The 24,385-nt window shown below is 53.2% G+C and overlaps 1 protein-coding gene across 1 annotated transcript in view; it reads right to left on the bottom strand.

Annotated features, from left to right (window-relative positions):
- The window catches only part of LOC142485712 (EF-hand domain-containing protein D1-like), a 90,773-nt gene that overhangs the window by 23,981 nt on the left and 42,407 nt on the right, over positions 1-24,385 (bottom strand). Inside the window, exon 2 of the mRNA XM_075584517.1 lies at positions 20,910-21,057. Coding sequence (XP_075440632.1) covers positions 20,910-21,057 — 148 coding nt within the window. The remainder of the gene's footprint in view (positions 1-20,909; positions 21,058-24,385) is intronic.

Raw genomic sequence — 24,385 nt, 5'->3', positions numbered from 1 at the left:
TGCGCGCGCTACTATATACACACACACGTGTACGCACTCCTATATACACACACGTGTACGTGCGCGCGCTCCTATACACACACACACGCGCTCCTATATACCCACACGTGTACGTGCGCGCACTCCTATATATACACACACACACACGTGTACGCGCTCCTATATACACACACGTGTACGTGCGCGCGCTCCTACATACACACACACACACACGTATACGTGCGCTCCTATATACACACGTGTATGTGCGCGCGCTCCTATATATACACACACGTGTACGTGCGCTCGCTCAAATTTACACACGTGTACGTGCGCGCGCTCCTACATACACACACGTATACGTGCGCTCCTATATACACACACACGTACGTGCGCGGGCTCCTATATACACACACGTGTACTCCTATATACACACGTGTACGTGCGCGCGCTCCTATATACACACGTGTACGTGCGCGCGCTCCTATATACACACACGTGTACGAGCGCGCGCTCCTATACACACACACACGTGTACGTGCGCGTGCTCCTATACACACACACGTGTACGTGCTCCTATACACACACGTGTACGTGCGCGCGCTCCTATACACACACACGTGTACGTGCGCGCGCTCCTATACACACACGTGTACGTGCGCACACTCCTATACACACGTGTACGTGCGCGCGCTCCTATACACACGTGTACGTGCGCCAATATACACACACACGTGAACGTGCGCGCGCTCCTATATACACACACACGTGTGCGCGCGCTCCTATATACACACACGTGTACGCGCTCCTATACACACACACACGTGTACGTGCTCCTATATACAAACACGTGTACGTACGCGCGCTCCTACACACATACACACACACACATACACACACGTGTACGCGCTCCTATATACACACGTGTACGTGCTCCTATATACACACGTGTACGTGCTCCTATATACACACACACGTGTACGTGCGCGCGCTCCTATATACACACACGTGTACGTGCGCACGCTCCTATATACACACACACACACTTGTACGTGCGCTCCTATACACACACACGTGTACGCGCTCCTAAATACACACACGTGTACGTGCGCGCGCTCCTATATACACACACGTGTACGTGCGCACGCTCCTATGTGTACGTGTACGTGCGCTCCTATATATACACAGACACACACACACACACGGGTACGCGCTCCTATATATATATATATACACACACACACGTGTACGTGCGCGCGCTCCTATATACACACACACACGCGTACGTGCGCACGCTCCTATACACACACACACACACGTGTACGTGCGCTCCTATATACACACGCGTGTGTACGTGCGCGCGCTCCTATATACACACACACGTGTACGTGCGCGCGCTCCTATATACACACGTGTATGTGCGCGCGCTCCTATATACACACACATGTGTATGTGCGCGCGCTCCTATACACACACACGTGTACGTGCTCCTATATACACGTGTACGTGCGCTCCTATATACACGTGTACGTGTGCGCGCTCCTATATACACACACGTGTACGTGCGCTCCTATATATACACAGACACACACACGTGTACGCACTCCTATATATATATACACACACACGTGTACGTGCGCGCGCTCCTATATATACACACACACACGTACGTGCGCTCCTATATACTCACACACACACACGTGTACGTGCGCGTGCTCCTATATACACACACACACACACGTGTACGTGCGCGTGCTCCTATATACACGTGTACGTGCGCGCGCTCCTATATACACGTGTACGTGCGAGCGCTCCAATATACACGTGTAAGTGTCAAATTAGGAAGAGTCAAGGCACTGATACACACACGTGTACGCGCTCCTATACACACACACACGTGTACGTGCGCGCGCTCCTATATACACACACATGTGTACGTGCGCGCGCTCCTATACACACACACACGTGTACGCGCTCCTATATACACACGTGTACGTGCGCACGCTCCTATCTACACACACGTGTACGTGCGCGCGCCCCAATATACACACACGTGTACGTGCGCGCACTCCTATATACACACACACACATGTACGCACTCCTATATACACACACACACACGTGTACGTGCGCGCGCTCCTGCACACACACGTGTACGCGCTCCCATATACACACACACGATACGTGCGCGCGCTCCTATATATACACACACACGTGTACGCGCTCCTATCTACACACACGTGTACGTGCGCGCGCCCCAATATACACACACGTGTACGTGCGCGCACTCCTATATACACACACACATGTACGCACTCCTATATACACACACACACACGTGTACGTGCGCGCGCTCCTGCACACACACGTGTACGCGCTCCCATATACACACACACGAGTACGTGCGCGCGCTCCTATATATACACACACACGTGTACGCGCTCCTATATACACACACGTGTACGTGCGCGCGCTCCTATACACACACACACGTGTACGCACTCGTGTATGTGCGCGCGCTCCTATACACACACACACACACACACACGTGTACGCGCTCCCATATACACACACACACGTGTACGTGCGCGCGCTCCTATATACACACACACACACACGTGTACGTGCGCTCCTATACACACACACACACACGTGTACGTGCGCGCGCTCCTATACACACACACACACACGTGTACGTGCCTATATACACACACGTGTACGTGCGCGCGCTACTATATACACACACACGTGTACGCACTCCTATATACACACACGTGTACGTGCGCGCGCTCCTATACACACACACACGCGCTCCTATATACTCACACGTGTACGTGCGCGCACTCCTATATATACACACACACACGTGTACGCGCTCCTATATACACACACGTGTACGTGCGCGCGCTCCTACATACACACACACACACGTATACGTGCGCTCCTATATACACACGTGTATGTGCGCGCGCTCCTATATATACACACACGTGTACGTGCGCTCCTATATACACACGTGTACGTGCGCGCGCTCCTATATACACACGTGTACGTGCGCGCGCTCCTATATACACACACGTGTACGTGCGCGCGCTCCTACATACACACACGTATACGTGCGCTCCTATATACACACACACGTACGTGCGCGGGCTCCTATATACACACACGTGTACTCCTATATACACACGTGTACGTGCGCGCGCTCCTATATACACACGTGTACGTGCGCGCGCTCCTATATACACACACGTGTACGAGCGCGCGCTCCTATACACACACACACGTGTACGTGCGCGTGCTCCTATACACACACACGTGTACGTGCTCCTATACACACACGTGTACGTGCGCGCGCTCCTATACACACACACACGTGTACGTGCGCGCGCTCCTATACACACACGTGTACGTGCGCACACTCCTATACACACGTGTACGTGCGCGCGCTCCTATACACACGTGTACGTGCGCCAATATACACACACACGTGAACGTGCGCGCGCTCCTATATACACACGTGTGCGCGCGCTCCTATATACACACACGTGTACGCGCTCCTATACACACACACACACACGTGTACGTGCTCCTATATACAAACACGTGTACGTACGCGCGCTCCTACACACATACACACACACACATACACACACGTGTACGCGCTCCTATATACACACGTGTACGTGCTCCTATATACACACGTGTACGTGCTCCTATATACACACACACACGTGTACGTGCGCGCGCTCCTATATACACACACGTGTACGTGCGCACGCTCCTATATACACACACACACACTTGTACGTGCGCTCCTATACACACACACACGTGTACGCGCTCCTAAATACACACACGTGTACGTGCGCGCGCTCCTATATACACACACGTGTACGTGCGCACGCTCCTATGTGTACGTGTACGTGCGCTCCTATATATACACAGACACACACACACACACGGGTACGCGCTCCTATATATATATATACACACACACACGTGTACGTGCGCGCGCTCCTATATACACACACACACGCGTACGTGCGCACGCTCCTATACACACACACACACACACACGTGTACGTGCGCTCCTATATACACACGCGTGTGTACGTGCGCGCGCTCCTATATACACACACACGTGTACGTGCGCGCGCTCCTATATACACACGTGTATGTGCGCGCGCTCCTATATACACACACATGTGTATGTGCGCGCGCTCCTACACACACACACGTGTACGTGCTCCTATATACACGTGTACGTGCGCTCCTATATACACGTGTACGTGCGCGCGCTCCTATATACACACACGTGTACGTGCGCTCCTATATATACACAGACACACACACGTGTACGCACTCCTATATATATATACACACACACGTGTACGTGCGCGCGCTCCTATATATACACACACACACACACACACGTACGTGCGCTCCTATATACTCACACACACACACGTGTACGTGCGCGTGCTCCTATATACACACACACACACGTGTACGTGTGCGTGCTCCTATACACACGTGTACGTGCTCCTATATACACGTGTACGTGCGCGTGCTCCTATATACACGTGTACGTGCGCGCGCTCCTATATACACGTGTACGTGCGAGCGCTCCAATATACACGTGTAAGTGCGCGCGCTCCTATATACACACAAGTGTACGTGTGCGCGCTCCTATATACACACACGTGTACTCCTATATACACACCTGTACATGCATGCGCTCCTATATACACACGTGTACATGCATGCACTCCTATGTACACACACGTGTACATGCATGCACTCCTATATACACACGTGTACATGCATGCACTCCTATATACACACACACGTGTACATGCATGCACTCCTATATACACACGTGTACATGCATGCACTCCTATATACACACACGTGTACATGCATGCACTCCTATATACACACACGTGTACATGCATGCACTCCTATATACACACACACGTGTACATGCATGCACTCCTATATACACACACACGTGTACATGCATGCACTCCTATATACACACACACGTGTACATGCATGCACTCCTATATACACACACACGTGTACATGCATGCACTCCTATATACACACACACGTGTACATGCATGCACTCCTATATACACGTGTACATGGTTGCACTCCTAAATACATTAAAAAACATTTTTTTTAAAAGGCAACCTCCGAGATGTGACCCCTACACATGTCACGGACATTGGTTCTAGGAGGCATTGCCCTTTTAAATACCTTATCACGCATTGCCCCTTTAAGTGAAGCTGTGTTCAGATACAGTGTGGAGGTAAATCAGCATATGGAGATGAAACCTGTAATTCTGCATTAGTTTGTGCCCCGGGGAAGTTCACACTCACAAGGAATCTCATCTCCCTCCGGCCGTTTCCATCACCAAATTACTTAACCGTTTGGTAACACAGGAGGGAGAGGGAGTACGGGGTGTGATACCTTTTATTGGACCAACAAGTAGTTAATAATAGCATGTTCTTGTATAGCGCTGCTAGTTTTACGTAGCGCTGTTCAGAGACATTTTGCAGGCACACGTCCCTGCCCCGTGGAGCTTACAATCTATGTTTTTGGTGCCTGAGGCACAGGGAGATAAAGTGACCTGCCCAAGGTCACAAGGAGCCAACACCGGGAATTGAACCCCTGCAACAATCTCACTGAGCCGCTCCTTCTCCCAGGTTCCCCTGCTTCACACTCAGTGCCAGTCAGTGTCTTTACTCACTGAGCCACTCCCTCTCCCAGGATCCCCTGCTTCACACTCAGTGCCAGTCAGTGTCTTTACTCACGGAGCCGCTCCTTCTCCCAGGTTCCCCTGCTTCACACTCAGTGCCAGTCAGTGTCTTTACTCACTGAGCCGCTCCTTCTCCCAGGTTCCCCTGCTTCACACTCAGTGCCAGTCAGTGTCTTTACTCACTGAGCCGCTCCTTCTCCCAGGTTCCCCTGCTTCACACTCAGTGCCAGTCAGTGTCTGTACTCACTGAGCCGCTCCTTCTCCCAGGTTCCCCTGCTTCACACTCAGTGCCAGTCAGTGTCTTTACTCACTGAGCCGCTCCTTCTCCCAGGTTCCCCTGCTTCACACTCAGTGCCAGTCAGTGTCTGTACTCACTGAGCCGCTCCTTCTCCCAGGATCCCCTGCTTCACACTCAGTGCCAGTCAGTGTCTTTACTCGCTGAGCCGCTCCCTCTCCCAGGATCCCCTGCTTCACACTCAGTGCCAGTCAGTGTCTGTACTCACTGAGCCGCTCCTCCTCCCAGGTTCCCCTGCTTCACACTCAGTGCCAGTCAGTGTCTTTACTCGCTGAGCCGCTCCTTCTCCCAGGATCCCCTGCTTCACACTCAGTGCCAGTCAGTGTCTTTACTCACTGAGCCGCTCCTTCTCCCAGGTTCCCCTGCTTCACACTCAGTGCCAGTCAGTGTCTTTACTCACTGAGCCGCTCCTTCTCCCAGGTTCCCCTGCTTCACACTCAGTGCCAGTCAGGTCTTTACTCACTGAGCCGCTCCTTCTCCCAGGTTCCTCTGCTTCACACTCAGTGCCAGTCAGTGTCTGTACTCACTGAGCCGCTCCTCCTCCCAGGTTCCCCTGCTTCACACTCAGTGCCAGTCAGTGTCTTTACTCACTGAGCCGCTCCTTCTCCCAGGTTCCCCTGCTTCACACTCAGTGCCAGTCAGTGTCTGTACTCACTGAGCCGCTCCTTCTCCCAGGTTCCCCTGCTTCACACTCAGTGCCAGTCAGTGTCTGTACTCACTGAGCCGCTCCTTCTCCCAGGATCCCCTGCTTCACACTCAGTGCCAGTCAGTGTCTTTACTCACTGAGCCGCTCCTCACAGGTTCCCCTGCTTCACACTCAGTGCCAGTCAGTGTCTTTACTCACTGAGCCGCTCCTTCTCCCAGGATCCCCTGCTTCACACTCAGTGCCAGTCAGTGTCTTTACTCACTGAGCCGCTCCTTCTCCCAGGTTCCCCTGCTTCACACTCAGTGCCAGTCAGTGTCTGTACTCACTGAGCCGCTCCTTCTCCCAGGTTCCCCTGCTTCACACTCAGTGCCAGTCAGTGTCTTTACTTACTGAGCCGCTCCTTCTCCCAGGTTCCCCTGCCTCACACTCAGTGCCAGTCAGTGTCTTTACTTACTGAGCCGCTCCAGTTGATATGTTACAAGCTTTGGAACTTCTCCGGGTCAGGTTAACCCCCCGAGAGGTGGGAAAGCCTCTTAACTACTTGTTGTTCCAATAAAAGGTATCATACCCCGTACTCCCTCTCGTGTTACTCCATGGAAGAAAGGACCCCCACGCCCCCACCCTTCTTTCTAACCATATGGGTGTCCCATGACATGACCAGGGGCGGATTGTGCCGCCAAGAAACTGGGCAAATGCCCGGTGGGTCCATGGGCAATAAGGGGGGCTTGATGGCGGTTGCAGAGGGCCCGCGCCCTTCCTGACAACCAATGAACTGATTGAAGGGTGGAGAGCGCTAGTGTCTCTTCGGAGCGGTATCGCCCCCTGCGTCGCGTTGTCACGGTGACACATGGGAAGAGGGCCAGTAAGACTGATATCCGTCTCCGCTCCAGCCCTGGACGTGGATACCACATCATGAGGTCTGGCAGGTCGGGGCCCTCCCCTGCTCCCCCCATGACATAGCAGCGTCAGGGGCTTTGTTTAGCTCATTTGCTAGGGGCAAATGCCATAACGCCGGCAGAGGAGACTCCGGCTCTTTCGTACCCGTCACCGGTGACGTCACAATCAGGTGACCGATGGCGATGGCGATGCGCCGGAGGAATTCGGGCACTCAAAGGGTTGAAAAGGTGCATTCTGTGGCCCTCATTCAATAACCAGCGAAGCCCCTTCCCTGAACTGGAAAACGTTTTAGACCCAATTATTAGAATGGACCTGATCGTTTCTTCTGCCCTCGAAGCTGATCAGTACCATATACTGTACCACCAGGAGCCTATATATCGTTTCACTTCATACATCGCTCGCCTGGGGTCTAGAATGGATAGTGTGTTTTTTTTTGTTTTTACAGCTAGAAACGGCTTTAGATTCTTTATAATAGGATATGGCTGCATCCCCCCCCCCCCCCCCGATAAAAAAAAGGGATTATAAAAATGAGAAAGATGGGATTATATTATATTCCGCTGTATAACACCGCTCCCACTCCCCTGCGCTTTGTATTGTATACCCAATACATCTTGGTTCGAATGTATCTGCATTCATTGATTTTAATAGTGCATACTTGAGTACCGATTGTATGATTATTGGACTACGCCCTCTCTCTATTATACTTAAAGCAGCAATTTCTGCCGCTTGTTCCATCTTTGTTTTTCTTGCAATGTCCGACAACTGTAAAAAAAAAAAATATATATAAATATATATTTTTTAAATTGACATTGTCAATCAGGGGGTCCCAATCAGGGGGTCCCAATCAGGGGTCCCAATCAGGGGGTCCCAATCAGGGGGTCCCAATCAGGGGGTCCCTGGAGCGTCGAGCACCGTGGATGAGCAAAGGGGGACGCTGTGATTCAGATGGTTAAAAAAAAAAAAATATATGTTTTTTCCCCTGTTTTTAGTAAAGATAATTTGGAGAACTTTGCAATTCTATAAATAATTTCATGCGGAAGGCGGAACTGCTCGCGCTTTTTGTAAGATCTGAACGGGGGGGACGGGGGGGGGGAATGAATCGCCGCAGTCAACATTTAAGAAATGAAATGGAGCTGACTGACAATTTTCGGAGAAGATTGCACAATACGTTTTTATAAATAACTAGACGAGACCCGGAGTTGCTTGGGATTAAAATTTTGCGCTCCCTCCTCTCTCCACTCCCCCAGTCTTTCTCCGCTCCCCCCCCCTGCGCAGCTCCTGTCTCCCGTGCCCCCCCTGCGCAACTCCGGTCTCGCGCCCCCCCCCCCTCTGCGCAGCTCTGGCGCCCCCCCCCCCTGCGCAGATCTGTTCCCCCCCCTGCGCAGCTCTGGGCCACCCCCCCTGCGCAGCTCTGCCCCCCCCCCCTGCGCAGCTCTTGTCCCCCCCCCCTGCGCAGCACACAGTGTCACATACACAGTGAGACACACACACAGTGTGAAACACACAGTGTCACACACACACACAGTGAGACACACACACACAGTGTGAAACACACAGTGTCACACACACAGTGTCACACACACACACTATCACACCCCACCCCCCCGCGCCCATCTCCCTCCCCACGCGGGCAAGCAAGGGAGCGCCGTGGGGAAGGGGACCAGAGGGAAGGGGAGGAGCAGCCAGGCGGGACGAGTCACGGGACCGGCGCGTCACCCGCTCGCCGGGGAAGCTGGGGGATGTAGTCCGGCGGCGCAGTGACTGCGCACCACCACCCCACCCCCCCGCACCCATCTCCCTCCCTAGGTAACGGGAGCATTGTGCGCATGCGCAATGAGCTGCGGGTGAGGGGGGGTGATGGAAGGGGGGGGGAGCCGACGGGGAGGTGAGCTGCGGGTGAGGGGAGGTGAGCTGCGGGTGAGGGGAGGTGATGGGGGGAGCCAGCGGGGAGGTGAGCTGGGGGGGTGATGGGTGGGGGGGAGCCGGCGGTCCAGGCCGCTGGGTGAAGAGGACAGTGGCCAGGTGCTTGTGCGTGGCAGTGAGTGCCGAGGGGGAAGGTGAGCTGTGAGTGAGGAGGAGAAGAGAGTGGCAGTTGGGTGACGTCATAGAGCCACACAGGCCAATGAGAGGCGTGCGGGGCCGGGCAGGGATACGGACCAATCTGATTGGCCAGAGGCCGAGTGACAGACCCACGGACCAATCAGATTCACCACATCTACCAACAACCCCACAAATTACAAATTGATATATTATAAGATGTTTCCAACTTTTACCATTTCCATGGAAAAAAAGCACTTGGGGGGGGCGGGAGGGGGGGGGGGGTAGGGAGTTACAATCTGTAGCGAATGTCTTTTGGCGATACGGCGGCTTGTCAGCTATTAAAACTAAAGGTGAATGGTTGTCTTTGTTTTCATAGTAATTGTGACGCCATCATTAGTCAAAACAGGTCGGGGGAAGCGGCCGATATACAGAATACAGGACCTACATTCAGTTAGAGCAGATACAGTGCGGGCGGTTACATGGAAGGGGAACGGATTACACGTGTCAGCGGTGGGGATTACACGTGTTAGCGGTGGGGATTACACGTGTTAGCGGTGGGGATTACACGTGTTAGCGGTGGGGATTACACGTGTTAGCGGTGGGGATTACACGTGTTAGCGGTGGGGATTACACGTGTTAGCGGTGGGGATTACGGCTTCAAATCCCTTTAAATGCAGCAGGCCCCCCCCGGGCAGGAAAAGGGTTACCAAGGGATTTTATTGACATTTTAGAGCAGGGCGGCCAACTCCAGTCCTCAGGGCCACCAAACAGGTCAGGTATTAGGAATATCCCTGCTTCAGCACAGGTGTCTCAGTCTTCGAGCCACCTGTGCTGAAGCAGGGATATCCCAAAAACCGCACCTGTTGGTGGCCCTTGGGGACTGGAGTTGGCCGCCCCTGGTGTGGAATATAAGAAGTATTTTTCAATAAGTGCAATATAAGGGTTTCCTTAGGTGATACTACGCCCCCGCGAGGCTGGAGATGATTGACATTAAGGCCTCGCCCATGGTTATCGCCAGCGCCCCCTCTCCCGTCTCACGGTGTATAGTGACTGGGCAGGAAGGAAGCCGCTCCCACGCGAGGCCTCTGCAACCTATTACTTACCAGGATTCTGCCGGCTTCAGCACGCGTGACTATGGCAACGCGGAGTCAAATTACGTCACGGTTGCTATGGTAATGTAATGTCAAATTACGCCGTGGTTCATATGACGTCACACGACCCGCGGCGTCAAGGAGGGAGCAGCCAACGGAAAAGGTAAGGCTGGGGGGGGGGGGGGGGGGGGCGCCGCAAAAAAAGATTGCGCGCCCCCCGGCCTAACAGAAGGTTCTAGAGCAGAGGTCTCCAAAGCGTCTATCACTGGCTGTCACTGAGTAGGTCGCCCCTAAGCAGTGCCGCCGGTGCTCCGGCACCGGAAGTTGGGCCCGGCCGGCACCGGAAGTTGGGCCCGGCCAGAGGACTTCTGCGTCCGACTGCCAGGACTCGAGTTGACGGGCCTCTCTCCTGCTGGTCAGCACCGGAAGTTGGGCCTAAATTCTGTGGGACCGACGCAGCACCAGAGGCCTCCCCACAATGTAAGAGTGTGTGTGTGTGTGGGGGGGGGGGGGGGTGTGTGTGTGTGCATGTGTATTGTGTGTGCGCATGTGTACTGAGGGTGTAGTGTGTGCGCATGTGTATTGAGGGGGTATTGTGTGTGCATGTGTATTGAGGGGGTATTGTGTGTGCATGTGTATTGAGGGGGTATTGTGTGTGCATGTGTATTGTGGGGGTACTGTGTGTGCATGTGTATTGTGGGGGTACTGTGTATTGTGGGGGTACTGTGTGTGTGTGTGTGGGGGTATTATGCGTGTGTGGGGGGAGCGGGGGTATTGTGTACGTGTGTGGGGGGGTATTGTGTGCGTGTGTGGGGGGGGCGGGGGGTATTGTGTGTGTGTGGTGGAGGGGGGTATTGTGTGTGTGTGGTGGGGGGCGGGGGTATTGTGTGTGTGTGGTGGGGGGAGGGCGGGGGTATTGTGTGTGTGTGTGGGGGGGGCGGTGGTATTGTGTGTGTGTGGTGGGGGGGAGGGCGGGGGTATTGTGTGTGTGTGGTGGGGGAAGGGCGGGGGTATTGTGTGTGTGTGGGGGGGGGCGGGGGTATTGTGTGTGTGTGGTGGGGGGGAGGGCGGGGGTATTGTGTGTGTGTGTGTGGGGGGGTGGGGGTATTGTGTGTGTGTGGGGGGCGGGGGTATTGTGTGTGTGTGTGGGGGGGGGGGTATTGTGTGTGTGTGTGTGGGGGGGGCGGGGGTATTGTGTGTGGGGGGGGGTTGCGGGGGTATTGTGTGTGTGTGGGGGGGCGGGCGGTTGTATTGTGTGTGTGGGGGGGGGGCGGGGGTATTGTGTGGGGGGGACGGACGAAGTATTGTGTGTGTGTGGGGGGCGGGGGTATTGTGTGTGGGGGGGCGGGGTATTGTGTGGGGGGGACGGACGGAGGTATTGTGTGTGTGTGGGGGGCGGGGGTATTGTGTGTGGGGGGGGGGCGGGGGTATTGTGTGTGTGGGGGGGACGGACGGAGGTATTGTGTGTGTGGGGGGGGGGGGGGTATTGTGTGTGGGGGGGGGGGCGGGGGTATTGTGTGTGTGGGGGAGGGTGGGAGATTTGGGGGAGTTTTTTCAGTCTAGGTTTCAGAAGCTCGGGACCTTTTCATTGATCGGAAGTAGCTTTCACTACAGACGGGGTGGAGGCCCCGGGTATGGAGGTTCGGTTACTCGGAGTGGCAGGGAGAGGAGCCTCGCAGGTCTCAGTGTATAGATGCGGTAGTAATCCCGCCCTGTCCTGGTTGTTGTTGTGTAGTCGGGGAACGTGTCCTGCCCGTTAGCCTGCGCAGTAACGTTCTGTGCTTAGAAGCGCTCTGCATTCACCCAGAGGAAGCGTGTGTCCCAACGGGGCTCTCCACGCAGTGCCCGGCCATAGCCGTACCGTACACAGTAACCGGGGTACTGATCCCAATGAGGGAGCAGAATCCCAGGAGGGGCCCAGTGACACGGAGTATAACGGACACGATACAGGACACGGACAATACAGCCAACGCAGGAAAGAACATCTTCTGTGACGTCCCGCAGCGCTGCCGCCGAGCAGCACAGGGATTATACCAGGGAGCCGGGGGAGAGCAAGGAGGCGAGGCCTTGAGCGGTTCACCCTTATTGGCTGGAACCGCTCACGTGACGTGGCCGTCACAAGCCAAGAACAAACCTGCAGATTGCGCCAGGAGACAGCCGCCCTGCAGCTCCACGCGGCGCGCACGCCGCGGCAGGTATGGGCGCTGCTGTTGTTTTTCAGGCGTGTGGCGCCGCTACACGTGGCACCGCGCGTGGCTTCCTGTATAATCACGGCCTGACCTAGGAATAAGCGTTAATGTACAAACCCTATAATTTCCCCCGTGTGTGTGTAACGGAAGAATGTTTTACATGAAGAGCGTGATCACGCCCAGCCTGCACCCAGCACCCTGACCAGGTCTGAGAGACTGAGCCCAGCCTGCACCCAGCACCCTGACCAGGTCTGAGAGACTGAGCCCAGCCTGCACCCAGCACCCTGACCAGGTGTGAGAGACTGAGCCCAGCCTGCACCCAGCACCCTGACCAGGTGTGAGAGACTGAGCCCAGCCTGCACCCAGCACCCTGACCAGGTGTGAGAGACTGAGCCCAGCCTGCACCCAGCACCCTGACCAGGTGTGAGAGACTGAGCCCAGCCTGCACCCAGCACCCTGACCAGGTGTGAGAGACTGAGCCCAGCCTTCACCCATCACCCTGACCAGGTCTGAGAGACTGAGCCCGGCCTGCACCCAGCACCCTGACCAGGTCTGAGAGACTGAGCCCAGCCTGCACTGACCCAGCACCCTGACCAGGTCTGAGAGACTGAGCCCAGCCTGCACCCAGCACCCTGAACAGGTCTGAGATACTGAGCCCAGCCTGCACCCAGCACCCTGACCAGGTCTAAGAGACTGAGCCCAGCCTGCACCCAGCACCCTGACCAGGTGTGAGAGACTGAGCCCAGCCTGCACCCAGCACCCTGACCAGGTCTGAGAGACTGAGCCCAGCCTGCACCCAGCACCCTGACCAGGTGTGAGAGACTGAGCCCAGCCTGCACCCAGCACCCTGACCAGATGTGAGAGACTGAGCCCAGCCTGCACCCGGCACCCTGACCAGGTCTGAGATACTGAGCCCAGCCTGCACCCAGCACCCTGACCAGGTCTGAGAGACTGAGCCCAGCCTGCACCCAGCACCCTGACCAGGTCTGAGAGACTGAGTCCAGCCTGCACCCAGCACCCTGACCAGGTCTGAGAGACTGAGCCCAGCCTGCACCCAGCACCCTGACCAGGTGTGAGAGACTGAGCCCAGCCTGCACCCAGCACCCTGACCAGGTGTGAGAGACTGAGCCCAGCCTGCACCCAGCACCCTGACCAGGTGTGAGATACTGAGCCCAGCCTGCACCCAGCACCCTGACCAGGTGTGAGAGACTGAGCCCGGCCTGCACCCAGCACCCTGACCAGGTGTGAGAGACTGAGCCCAGCCTGCACCCAGCACCCTGACCAGGTCTGAGAGACTGAGCCCAGCCTGCACCCAGCACCCTGACCAGGTGTGAGAGACTGAGCCCAGCCTGCACCCAGCACCCTGACCAGGTGTGAGAGACTGAGCCCAGCCTGCACCCAGCACCCTGACCAGGTGTGAGAGACTGAGCCCAGACATGTATCTAGTCCATGTGATATAAACTCCCTTAGAGCCGGGCAAGGAGGGTTAAACATAGTAGATTGAAAAAAAGACATTGACTTCAACCTATGTTAAATTTAAACAACAGATAACTTATCCTATATCCGTACTTACTGACCCAGAGGAAGGCAAACAAAAAAACCCCAGTGACACATTATCCAATGATATCTTGCCCAATATTGGCAATCAGATTACTCCCTGGATCAACATCCTTCCCATGTTTACTTATTTGGTATATCCCTGTATACCTTTCCCATCTAAAAAGATGTCCAACTTTTTTGAACAAATCTATTGTATCTGCCATCACAGTCTCCATGGGTAATGAATCCCACATTGTAACTGCCCTTACTGTAAAGAACCATTTCCTTTGTTGCTGGTGAAATCTCCTTTCCTCCAACCTTAAGGGATGGCCCCGAGACCTTTGTACTGCCCGTGGGATGAATAATAATAACTGCCTTGGGATCTAATAATATAGAGACCTCTCCTTTTATTGGACATTTCCTGGGTCCCCACCAATCAACTCACGGTATAACAATGTAATACTTTCAAATATGAGCTGAGCGAGTAAAGCACCCGCTTTCCCTCAGCCTCCGCGCGCCTCCAGTCCTATGGACGCAGCCTTACTCCGAGCTCCCGCTGTAAATACAAATCCCCCTCCCCAGCCTTACTCCGAGCTCCCGCTATAAATACAAATCCCCCTCCCCAGCCTTACTCCGAGCCCCCCTGTAAATACAAATCCCCCTCCCCAGCCTTACTCCGAGTTCCCGCTGTAACTACAAATCCCCCTCCCCAGCCTTACTCCGAGCTCCCACTGTAAATACAAATCCCCCCTCCCCCACCTTACTCCGAGCTCCAGCTGTAAATACAAATCCCCCTCCCCAGCCTTACTCCGAGCTCCCGCTGTAAATACAAATCCCCGTCCCCAGCCTTACTCCGAGCTCCCATTAAAACTAAAACTAAGCAGCCAATGTGGACCCGAATTACTACAATCTAGGTTCCTACGACTTGGTGCCCCAGCCATTGCCAAACCAATTGCTTCCATAGTCAACTCTATCCTGTCTGCAGGCCATATCCCTAAGACCTGGAAAACTGCCAGAGTTGTCCCAATCTTCAAAAGTGGGGACAAAAACACTGTCTCAAACTACAGGCCAATCTCACTTCTCCCAATTCTATCCAAAGTTATGGAAAATGTGTCCACTCCCAATTAAGCGATTTCTACACCAAGATAAATTTCCCTAGCCAATTCCAGTCTGGGTTTCGTCCCAAACACTCCACTGTAACTACCCTGCTAAAAGTTTGCAATGAAATCCAGTGTGGAATGGAACGGGGACAACTCACTGGTGCAGTATTCCTAGATTTTGCAAAGGCTTTTGACACAGTTGATCATGTTATCCTGCTTAACAAACTCCAGAGCTCTGGAATAGGGAAGCATGTTTTAAACTCGTTTCAGTCCTACCTATCAGGAAGATCCCAACATGTGTCCATCTCAGGCTCTAACTCCAACCCCCTGGATATCACCTGTGGTGTCCCGCAAGGCTCTGTTCTGGGGCCCCTACTCTTCTCAGTGTTCATTAATGATCTTCCCACAGCTTGTAAGGAAGCCTCAATACACATGTATGCAGATGACACAATCCTATATGCACACAGCCATAGCCTCTCTGACCTTCAACACATACTTCAGTCTGACTTTTTGAGACTCGAAAACTGGATTTCCCAAAACAAACTGTTTTTAAACACTGACAAGACGGTAACAATGGTATTTGGGACCAAGACTAAATTTGTAAAGATTCCAGTGACTGAGCTCCTGATTAGAACCAACGCTAACACCACCCTAACTCCTGTTACTAGTTTTAAATACCTGGGCTTATGGTTTGACTCCCACTTAACATTTGGGATGCACATTGATACCCTGACAACCAAGACCTATGCCAAACTAGGGGTACTTTACAGGAACAAATCCTCCAAGTCTCCTGGTCAGAAAGCGTATCGCACAGCAGATGCTAATGCCAATTATTGACTATGGAGACATAGTATATGGCTCGGCTCCTCAAACCCACCTTAGCAAACTTGACACCCTCTACAATTCAATTTGTCGTTTTGTTCTCCAATGCAACTACAACACACATCACTGCGAAATGCTCAAAGAACTAGATTGGTCATCACTCGAGTCTAGGCGCAAAGTTCACCTTTCCTGTCTCACCCTCAAATACTTTCTGGGCAAGCTACCCAGCTACCTGAACAAGCTCCTCACCCCTACCACATGCAGCACCTATCATCTGAGATCAGACTCCAAAAGACTATTCATGGTCCCAAGGCTCAACAAAGTATCCGGACGTTCCTCCTTCTCCTTCCGTGCACCCCAAAACTGGAACAACCTACCAGAGACTCTCATATCCACCACCAGTCTAAATTCTTTCAAATCTAAGGCTGTCTCACACTTTAATCTGGTCTGTAACTGTTTCATATGCTCATAATATATATTTTCTTAAACTGTGCACGCAATGTCTTGTATATAATGTATACCCTGTTCATTTATGTAATTGTATTTGAAACCATGTATTATTTGTTTTACTCTGTGCCCAGGACATACTTGAAAACGAGAGGTAACTCTCAATGTATTACTTCCTGGTAAAATATTTTATAAATAAATAAATAATTATAAATACAAATCCCCCTCCCCAGCCTTACTCCGAGCTCCCGCTGTAAATACAAATCCCCCTCCCCAGCCTTACTCCGAGCTCCCGCTGTAAATACAAATCCCCCTCCCCAGCCTTTCTCCGAGCTCCCGCTGTAAATACAAATCCCCCTCCCCAGCCTTACTCCGAGCTCCCGCTGTAAATACAAATCCCCCTCCCCAGCCTTACTCCGAGCTCCCGCTTTAAATACAAATCCCCCTCCCCAGCATTACTCCGAGCTCCCTCTGCAACTACAAATCCCCCTCCCCAGGATTACTCTGAGCTCCCGCTGTAAATACAAATCCCCCTCCCCAGCCTTACTCCGAGCTCCCACTGTAAATACAAATCCCCCTCCCCAGCCTTACTCCGAGCTCCCGCTGTAAATACAAATCCCCCTCCCCAGCATTACTCCGAGCTCCCGCTGTAAATACAAATCCCCCTCCCCAGCCTTACTCCGAGCTCCCGCGGTAAATACAAATCCCCCTCCCCAGCCTTACTCCGAGCTCCCGCTGTAACTACAAATCCCACCTCCCCAGGATTACTCCGAGCTCCCGCTGTAAATACAAATCCCCCTCCCCAGCCTTACTCCGAGCTCCCGCTGTAAATACAAATCCCCCTCCCCAGCATTACTCCGAGCTCCCATTATAAATACAAATCCCCCCTCCCCAGCCTTACTTCGAACTCCCGCTGTAAATACAAATCCCCCTCCCCAGCCTTACTCCGAGCTCCCACTGTAAATACATATCCCCCTCCCCAGCCTTACTCCGAGGTCCCGCTGTAAATACAAATCCCCCTCCCCAGCCTTACTCCGAGCTCCCGCTGTAAATACAAATCCCCCTCCCCAGCATTACTCCGAGCTCCCGCTGTAACTACAAATCCCCCTCCCCAGCCTTACTCCGAGGTCCCGCTGTAAATACATATCCCCCTCCCCAGCCTTACTCCGAGGTCCCGCTGTAAATACATATCCCCCTCCCCAGCCTTACTCCGAGGTCCCGCTGTAAATACATATCCCCCTCCCCAGCCTTTCTCCGAGCTCCCGCTGTAAATACATATCCCCCTCCCCAGCCTTACTCCGAGCTCCCGCTGTAAATACAAATCCCCCTCCCCAGCCTTTCTCCGAGGTCCCGCTGTAACTACAAATCCCCGTCCCCAGCCTTACTCCGAGCTCCCATCTATACTATAATTCTAAGTTGGATTCCGTTTGTTTGTATGTGCGAAGCATCAAAATCTCAGAAACAGCACCACGAAGCACAACGAAACTGTCACTGGACATTCTGCTGAGGATTTGTAGGTCAACACAACTATTTTGAGCTTCCAATGTGACTCACCTAACAAATTATGGACATTCTAAGTTTCCCTCGGCTGTCCAGCAAAAATGTTAGAGCAGGAGCGGGGGGCGTGGCTATTAAGGGAGGGGGCGTGTCCTTGCCTGGATTGGGGCTGTGTGTGTGTCTCTGTGTGTCTGTGTGTGATGTGAGATGTGGGGGTGAGGGATGGGGGACATGTGCAAGCTAACGGGGGGGGAGATGTGCCAGTGGGGGGCTGGGCACTACATCCAGCAGCAGGCAGGGAGGCAGAGGGAGAGGGGGGGGGACATGTATTCAATATTACATTCCCTGGGCGAAGCCGGGCACAAAAGCTAGTTGTAAATAAAAATATTTAAAATGCTCAGCGTTGCCTGATATTTTGTTTTCAACGTCTCGCCAAGATTTCATCCACGAAGCCGTATCGCTCACTTTGTTCCTAAATGGTGCGGCAGTTTTTAAAGCTGCAGTTCAGTCTTTTTTTTTTTTTTACATTTATTTTTTTACTTCAATAGTTTCATGTGGGCAATCTCTAATTAGCTAAAGAACAGTATAGCTGCAGCTCAATTCGTTCTCCATGTATTGATAGGTCGAAATTTGGTGACATATTAAAAGCTGGGATTTGTTTATATTCTGCTTGTCTGTCAGTGGAAGCTCATGAATATTCATGAGCACTCCTGCACTGACATGTGCTAGAGGGAGGGCAGGGCTGACAAAGGGGTGTGCCAGGGCTTGTGACAGGACATGAAGGGGCAGTGCCTTAGCAAATGGCTGTTAAAATAGAATACAAGAAAATTGGTCTTTCAAAGTTGTTTTTTTAAAAACAGAAAATGCTAAAAGTATTTTTTCTTACTACAGAACTGATTTATTAAAAAAAAACCACACATGCAGGATATTGCCTGAACTGCAGCTTTAAGGGCGCAATTTTCCTGCAGTTCGAGATGAACTCGTTTTCGGCAACGTTCACATTTTGCCGCAAACGCAGCCGTTTCTGGCAAAAAAGGGAAGCCTTCAAATGCCTTTACTTTTTAACCGAAACATTTGAGTCTCTGGGATAGGGGTGGGGGGCAAGGTCAGGTTTTCAGGATATCCCTGCTTCAGCACAGGTGTCTCAATCAGTGGCTCAGTCGAAGACTGCACCACCTGTGCTGAAGCAGGGCTATCCTTAAAACCTGACCTGTTGATGTCCCTTGAGGACTGTAGTTGCCCACCCCTGCTCCTACTGTAGCTGTCGGCGTCTCCATGTCTCTGGCACGGCGTTCTCATGTGACCTGTATTCGTACAGCCTACAGCCGCCCCTTATTCCAGGTGTTGAGTCGTTAGTCATATTGTGAAAGAGGTTTCTTTTCATACATATTTTTGCACAAATTACGCTGTCCCTTTTTATCCATTTTGGTGCATTGACTAAAGCTCAACTGCAGTGCCCAAGCCCCCCCAACAGGCCAGGTTTTCAGGATATCCCTGCTTCAGCACAGGTGGCTCAATCAGAGCATCCCTGGACTAAGGTATACTTCATTTATCTTTGCAGGTAGTGGGACTCTACCCTTATGAGTCATCTTCACCTTCTATACACTTTACCCTTATTTTAAATAGTTTCCCTTTTTTACTCCAACGGGACAGGTTTTTAAAAAATATATCTTTTCGGACAAAAAGTAAAGAAAACACTCGATTCACAAATACTTCCCCAAAAATGAAACAGCCCAATATTTGCTATCCGCATGGCTAGATTTGTTTGAGGAAGAGAATTAGACCGCTCACTTCTTTACACAAGGTTGTTTTCTGTTCTGTTTCCTTTTTAATCTGTGGTTAACGTGCGATTTTTCTAAAGCAATCTCCTCTCCCTATTTGGTCTTACAGTCTATAGTGGGTAAAAATGCCACGTTGTGAGCACAGTCACATGTCTCAGACAGGTCTGCGCCCCCGCCTGTCCCCATTATCTCCCAGCATGCAGTGCTTCCACTGCCGCCAGGGATTCTGGGTAATGACATGGGTCACCTTGTGCACTGAGTGAAATGAAATGAGGGGTCATCCTAGTCGGAAGCTACCATGTCATGCTCTGATCACATTGCGGTTTCCTATTGGCCAATGGGAGTGAGGTTTGGATGGCAGCCATATTGATGTCCCAAAAGGGACCAGACACCCCAGCACAGGGGTGGCCAATCAATGGCCACCAACGGTGCAGGTATTATGGATACCCCTGCTTCAGCACAGGTGGCTCAATCTGATTGAGCCACCAGTGCTGTAGCAGGGATATCCTGAAAACCTGACCTGTTGGTGGCCCTTGAGGACTGGAGATGGCCGCCCTGCCTCAATACATAAATAAAAAATAAAAAAAAACAGTAGGTGGAAAATCACAAAACTACAAATGTATCGAGAGGGAAATGTTAGAAATGGTACAGGACCCCCCACGCCCGGCCGGCAGGACCCCCCACGCCCGGCCGGCAGGACCCCCCACGCCCGGCCGGCAGGACCCCCCACGCCCGGCCGGGTCTTTCCATGGACACACAAGCTTGTTCCATGTGGGTGTCCCTGCTGCTGCTCATAATTCATTGCAGGAGTTGGGTTACCTCTCTGTAGCTCAGCTTCCCGTCAAAGTCCTCGTCCACCTCCTTAATCATGTTCTTGAGCCCGAGGTGAGTCTGGGGGGCGCCCAGCTTCTCCATCATCAACTTCAGCTCCATTAGGTCAATGTAACCGTCCCGCCCGGCGTCATACCTGCACAAGGGGGTCAAAGGACAAAGGTCACCGCCGTGTTCCCTATGGGCAGGTAGTTTGAGGTCCAAGAGGTGAAACGGGCTCCATTTGGGGAGAGGAGGAACAGCAAATGGACATAATATACCTATAACAGGCCTGTTTGTGAGACACACCCCCCCATTATACCCTGAATGGGACGGCTTGTTATACGGAGCAACAGGAGGACTTAGGGGAGGAGGGAGGAGTACGTGCAATATAGGGAGGGGGTAGTTCTGCTCCTGGGGTTACAGTTTGCAGCTTGGGCAGAAGCTTTAGATTGTAGCCTAACACGCCTTTCTGGCCAAAAGATCCGGTCAGAAGCAAGTGACAAGGATCCACAACCCAAAGGAAATGCACCAATGGCCGGCAACCTTTCAGATCAGGGCATTGTACTGATCGGGGCCAGAGGTTAGAAGGGCCCGTGGCGACGTCGCAAAGCTTCGCTTTTAAACGCGGCCCGTAGCAGGCGGATAAAACAATCATTAATGAGCTCCTCACAGCTGGTGCACAAACACGCACTCACGGGGAGGGTTATAGGGCTGCAGACTGCACTTTGCCCAGGATGCGAGGTTAAAGCGCACACCGGTTTAACACCTTGGCTGCTGGACAGGCCAGAATGCAAAGAGCCGTTTGTATGTAGAAATAGCAGAGAGGGATCCTGTATGAAGGGGGGGGGGGGGCATTGGATAATGCTACCTGTGTACCCAGCCCCTGTTATTTATATTATTATGTTACGTGTAGTACTGCTGTGAAGCGCTGTGTACATTAATGGTGCTATATAAAGACACACACACACACACACACACACACAGACAGACACACACACACACACACACACACACACACCATGGCTCAGCCCCGGGGACCCCCCGCTTCCGGGGATATTTGCCTCCGTACGGGGCACCGGTATCTCCTGCAAGTTTAAAGCTCCCGCGTCACGCGGGCCAATAGGAAGCAGCACCGGATGACATCACGGCTTCCTATTGGCCCGCGGGGCGCGGGCGCTTTGAACTCCGCTATTACGTGAACCCCAGCTAGCCGAGCGCATACAGGCACCCCCTTCGGAGGTCAGTATCCTGGGAAGCAGGGGGTCCTGGAGCCGACATGAACGGGGGGCCAGCTCCGGAGACCCCGGCTTCAATCCCGTGCTAAAACTGAGAAATAACGGAAAAAAAACCCAGCTCGGATTGCGTCTTTGAAGCCGCAATCCAAACCCAAAAGCCCCTACAACTCTCCGATCCGATCAGTACAATGCCCCGATCAGTACAACGCCCCGATCAGTACAACGCCCCGATCAGTACAATGCCCCCGATCAGTACAATGCCCCCGATCAGTACAATGCCCCCGATCAGTACAATGCCCCGATCAGTACAATGCCCCGATCAGTACAGTGCCCCCGATCAGTACAATGCCCCCGATCAGTACAATGCCCCGATCAGTACAACGCCCCGATCAGTACAACGCCCCGATCAGTACAACGCCCCCGATCAGTGTAATGCCCCCGATCAGTACAACGCTCCGATCAGTACAATGCCCCCGATCAGTACAACGCTCCGATCAGTACAATGCCCCCGATCAGTACAATGCCCCCGATCAGTACAATGCCCCGATCAGTACAATGCCCCGATCAGTACAATGCCCCCGATCAGTACAACGCTCCGATCAGTACAATGCCCCGATCAGTACAACGCCCCGATCAGTACAACGCCCCGATCAGTACAACGCCCCGATCAGTACAACGCCCCGATCAGTACAACGCCCCGATCAGTACAACGCCCCGATCAGTACAACGCCCCGATCAGTACAACGCCCCGATCAGTACAACGCTCCGATCAGTACAATGCCCCCGATCAGTACAATGCCCCGATCAGTACAATGCTCCGATCAGTACAACGCCTCGATCAGTACAACGCCCCGATCAGTACAACGCTCCGATCAGTACAACGCCCCGATCAGTACAATGCCCCCGATCAGTACAATGCCCCGATCAGTACAATGCCCCGATCAGTACAATGCCCCCGATCAGTACAACGCTCCGATCAGTACAATGCCCCGATCAGTACAACGCCCCGATCAGTACAACGCCCCGATCAGTACAACGCCCCGATCAGTACAACGCCCCGATCAGTACAACGCCCCGATCAGTACAACGCCCCGATCAGTACAACGCCCCGATCAGTACAACGCCCCGATCAGTACAACGCTCCGATCAGTACAATGCCCCCGATCAGTACAATGCCCCGATCAGTACAATGCTCCGATCAGTACAACGCCCCGATCAGTACAATGCCCCCGATCAGTACAACGCCCCGATCAGTACAACGCCCCGATCAGTACAACGCCCCCGATCAGTACAACGCCCCCGATCAGTACAACGCCCCCGATCAGTACAATGCCCCGATCAGTACAATGCTCCGATCAGTACAATGCCCCCGATCAGTACAATGCCCCGATCAGTACAATGCTCCGATCAGTACAACGCCCCGATCAGTACAATGCCCCCGATCAGTACAACGCCCCGATCAGTACAATGCCCCCGATCAGTACAATGCTCCCGATCAGTACAATGCCCCCGATCAGTACAATGCTCCCGATCAGTACAACGCCCCGATCAGTACAACGCCCCGATCAGTACAACGCCCCGATCAGTACAACGCCCCGATCAGTACAACGCCCCGATCAGTACAACGCCCCGATCAGTACAACGCCCCGATCAGTACAACGCCCCGATCAGTACAACGCCCCCGATCAGTACAACGCCCCGATCAGTACAACGCCCCGATCAGTACAACGCCCCGATCAGTACAACGCCCCGATCAGTACAACGCCCCGATCAGTACAATGCCCCCGATCAGTACAATGCCCCCGATCAGTACAATGCCCCGATCAGTACAACGCCCCGATCAGTACAACGCCCCGATCAGTACAACGCCCCGATCAGTACAACGCCCCGATCAGTACAATGCTCCGATCAGTACAACGCCCCGATCAGTACAACGCCCCGATCAGTACAACGCCCCGATCAGTACAATGCTCCGATCAGTACAACGCCCCCGATCAGTACAATGCTCCGATCAGTACAACGCCCCGATCAGTACAACGCCCCGATCAGTACAATGCCCCCGATCAGTACAACGCCCCGATCAGTACAACGCCCCCGATCAGTACATGCCCCGATCAGTACAACGCCCCGATCAGTACAATGCCCCCGATCAGTACAATGCTCCCGATCAGTACAATGCCCCCGATCAGTACAACGCCCCGATCAGTACAACGCCCCGATCAGTACAACGCCCCGATCAGTACAACG

Source organism: Ascaphus truei, unplaced genomic scaffold (assembly GCF_040206685.1).
Source record: "Ascaphus truei isolate aAscTru1 unplaced genomic scaffold, aAscTru1.hap1 HAP1_SCAFFOLD_626, whole genome shotgun sequence".
NCBI classification, from domain to species: Eukaryota; Metazoa; Chordata; class Amphibia; order Anura; family Ascaphidae; genus Ascaphus; species Ascaphus truei.
The sequence above is the reverse complement of the archived record's forward strand: the minus strand, read 5'-3'. Positions and strand labels throughout refer to the sequence as shown.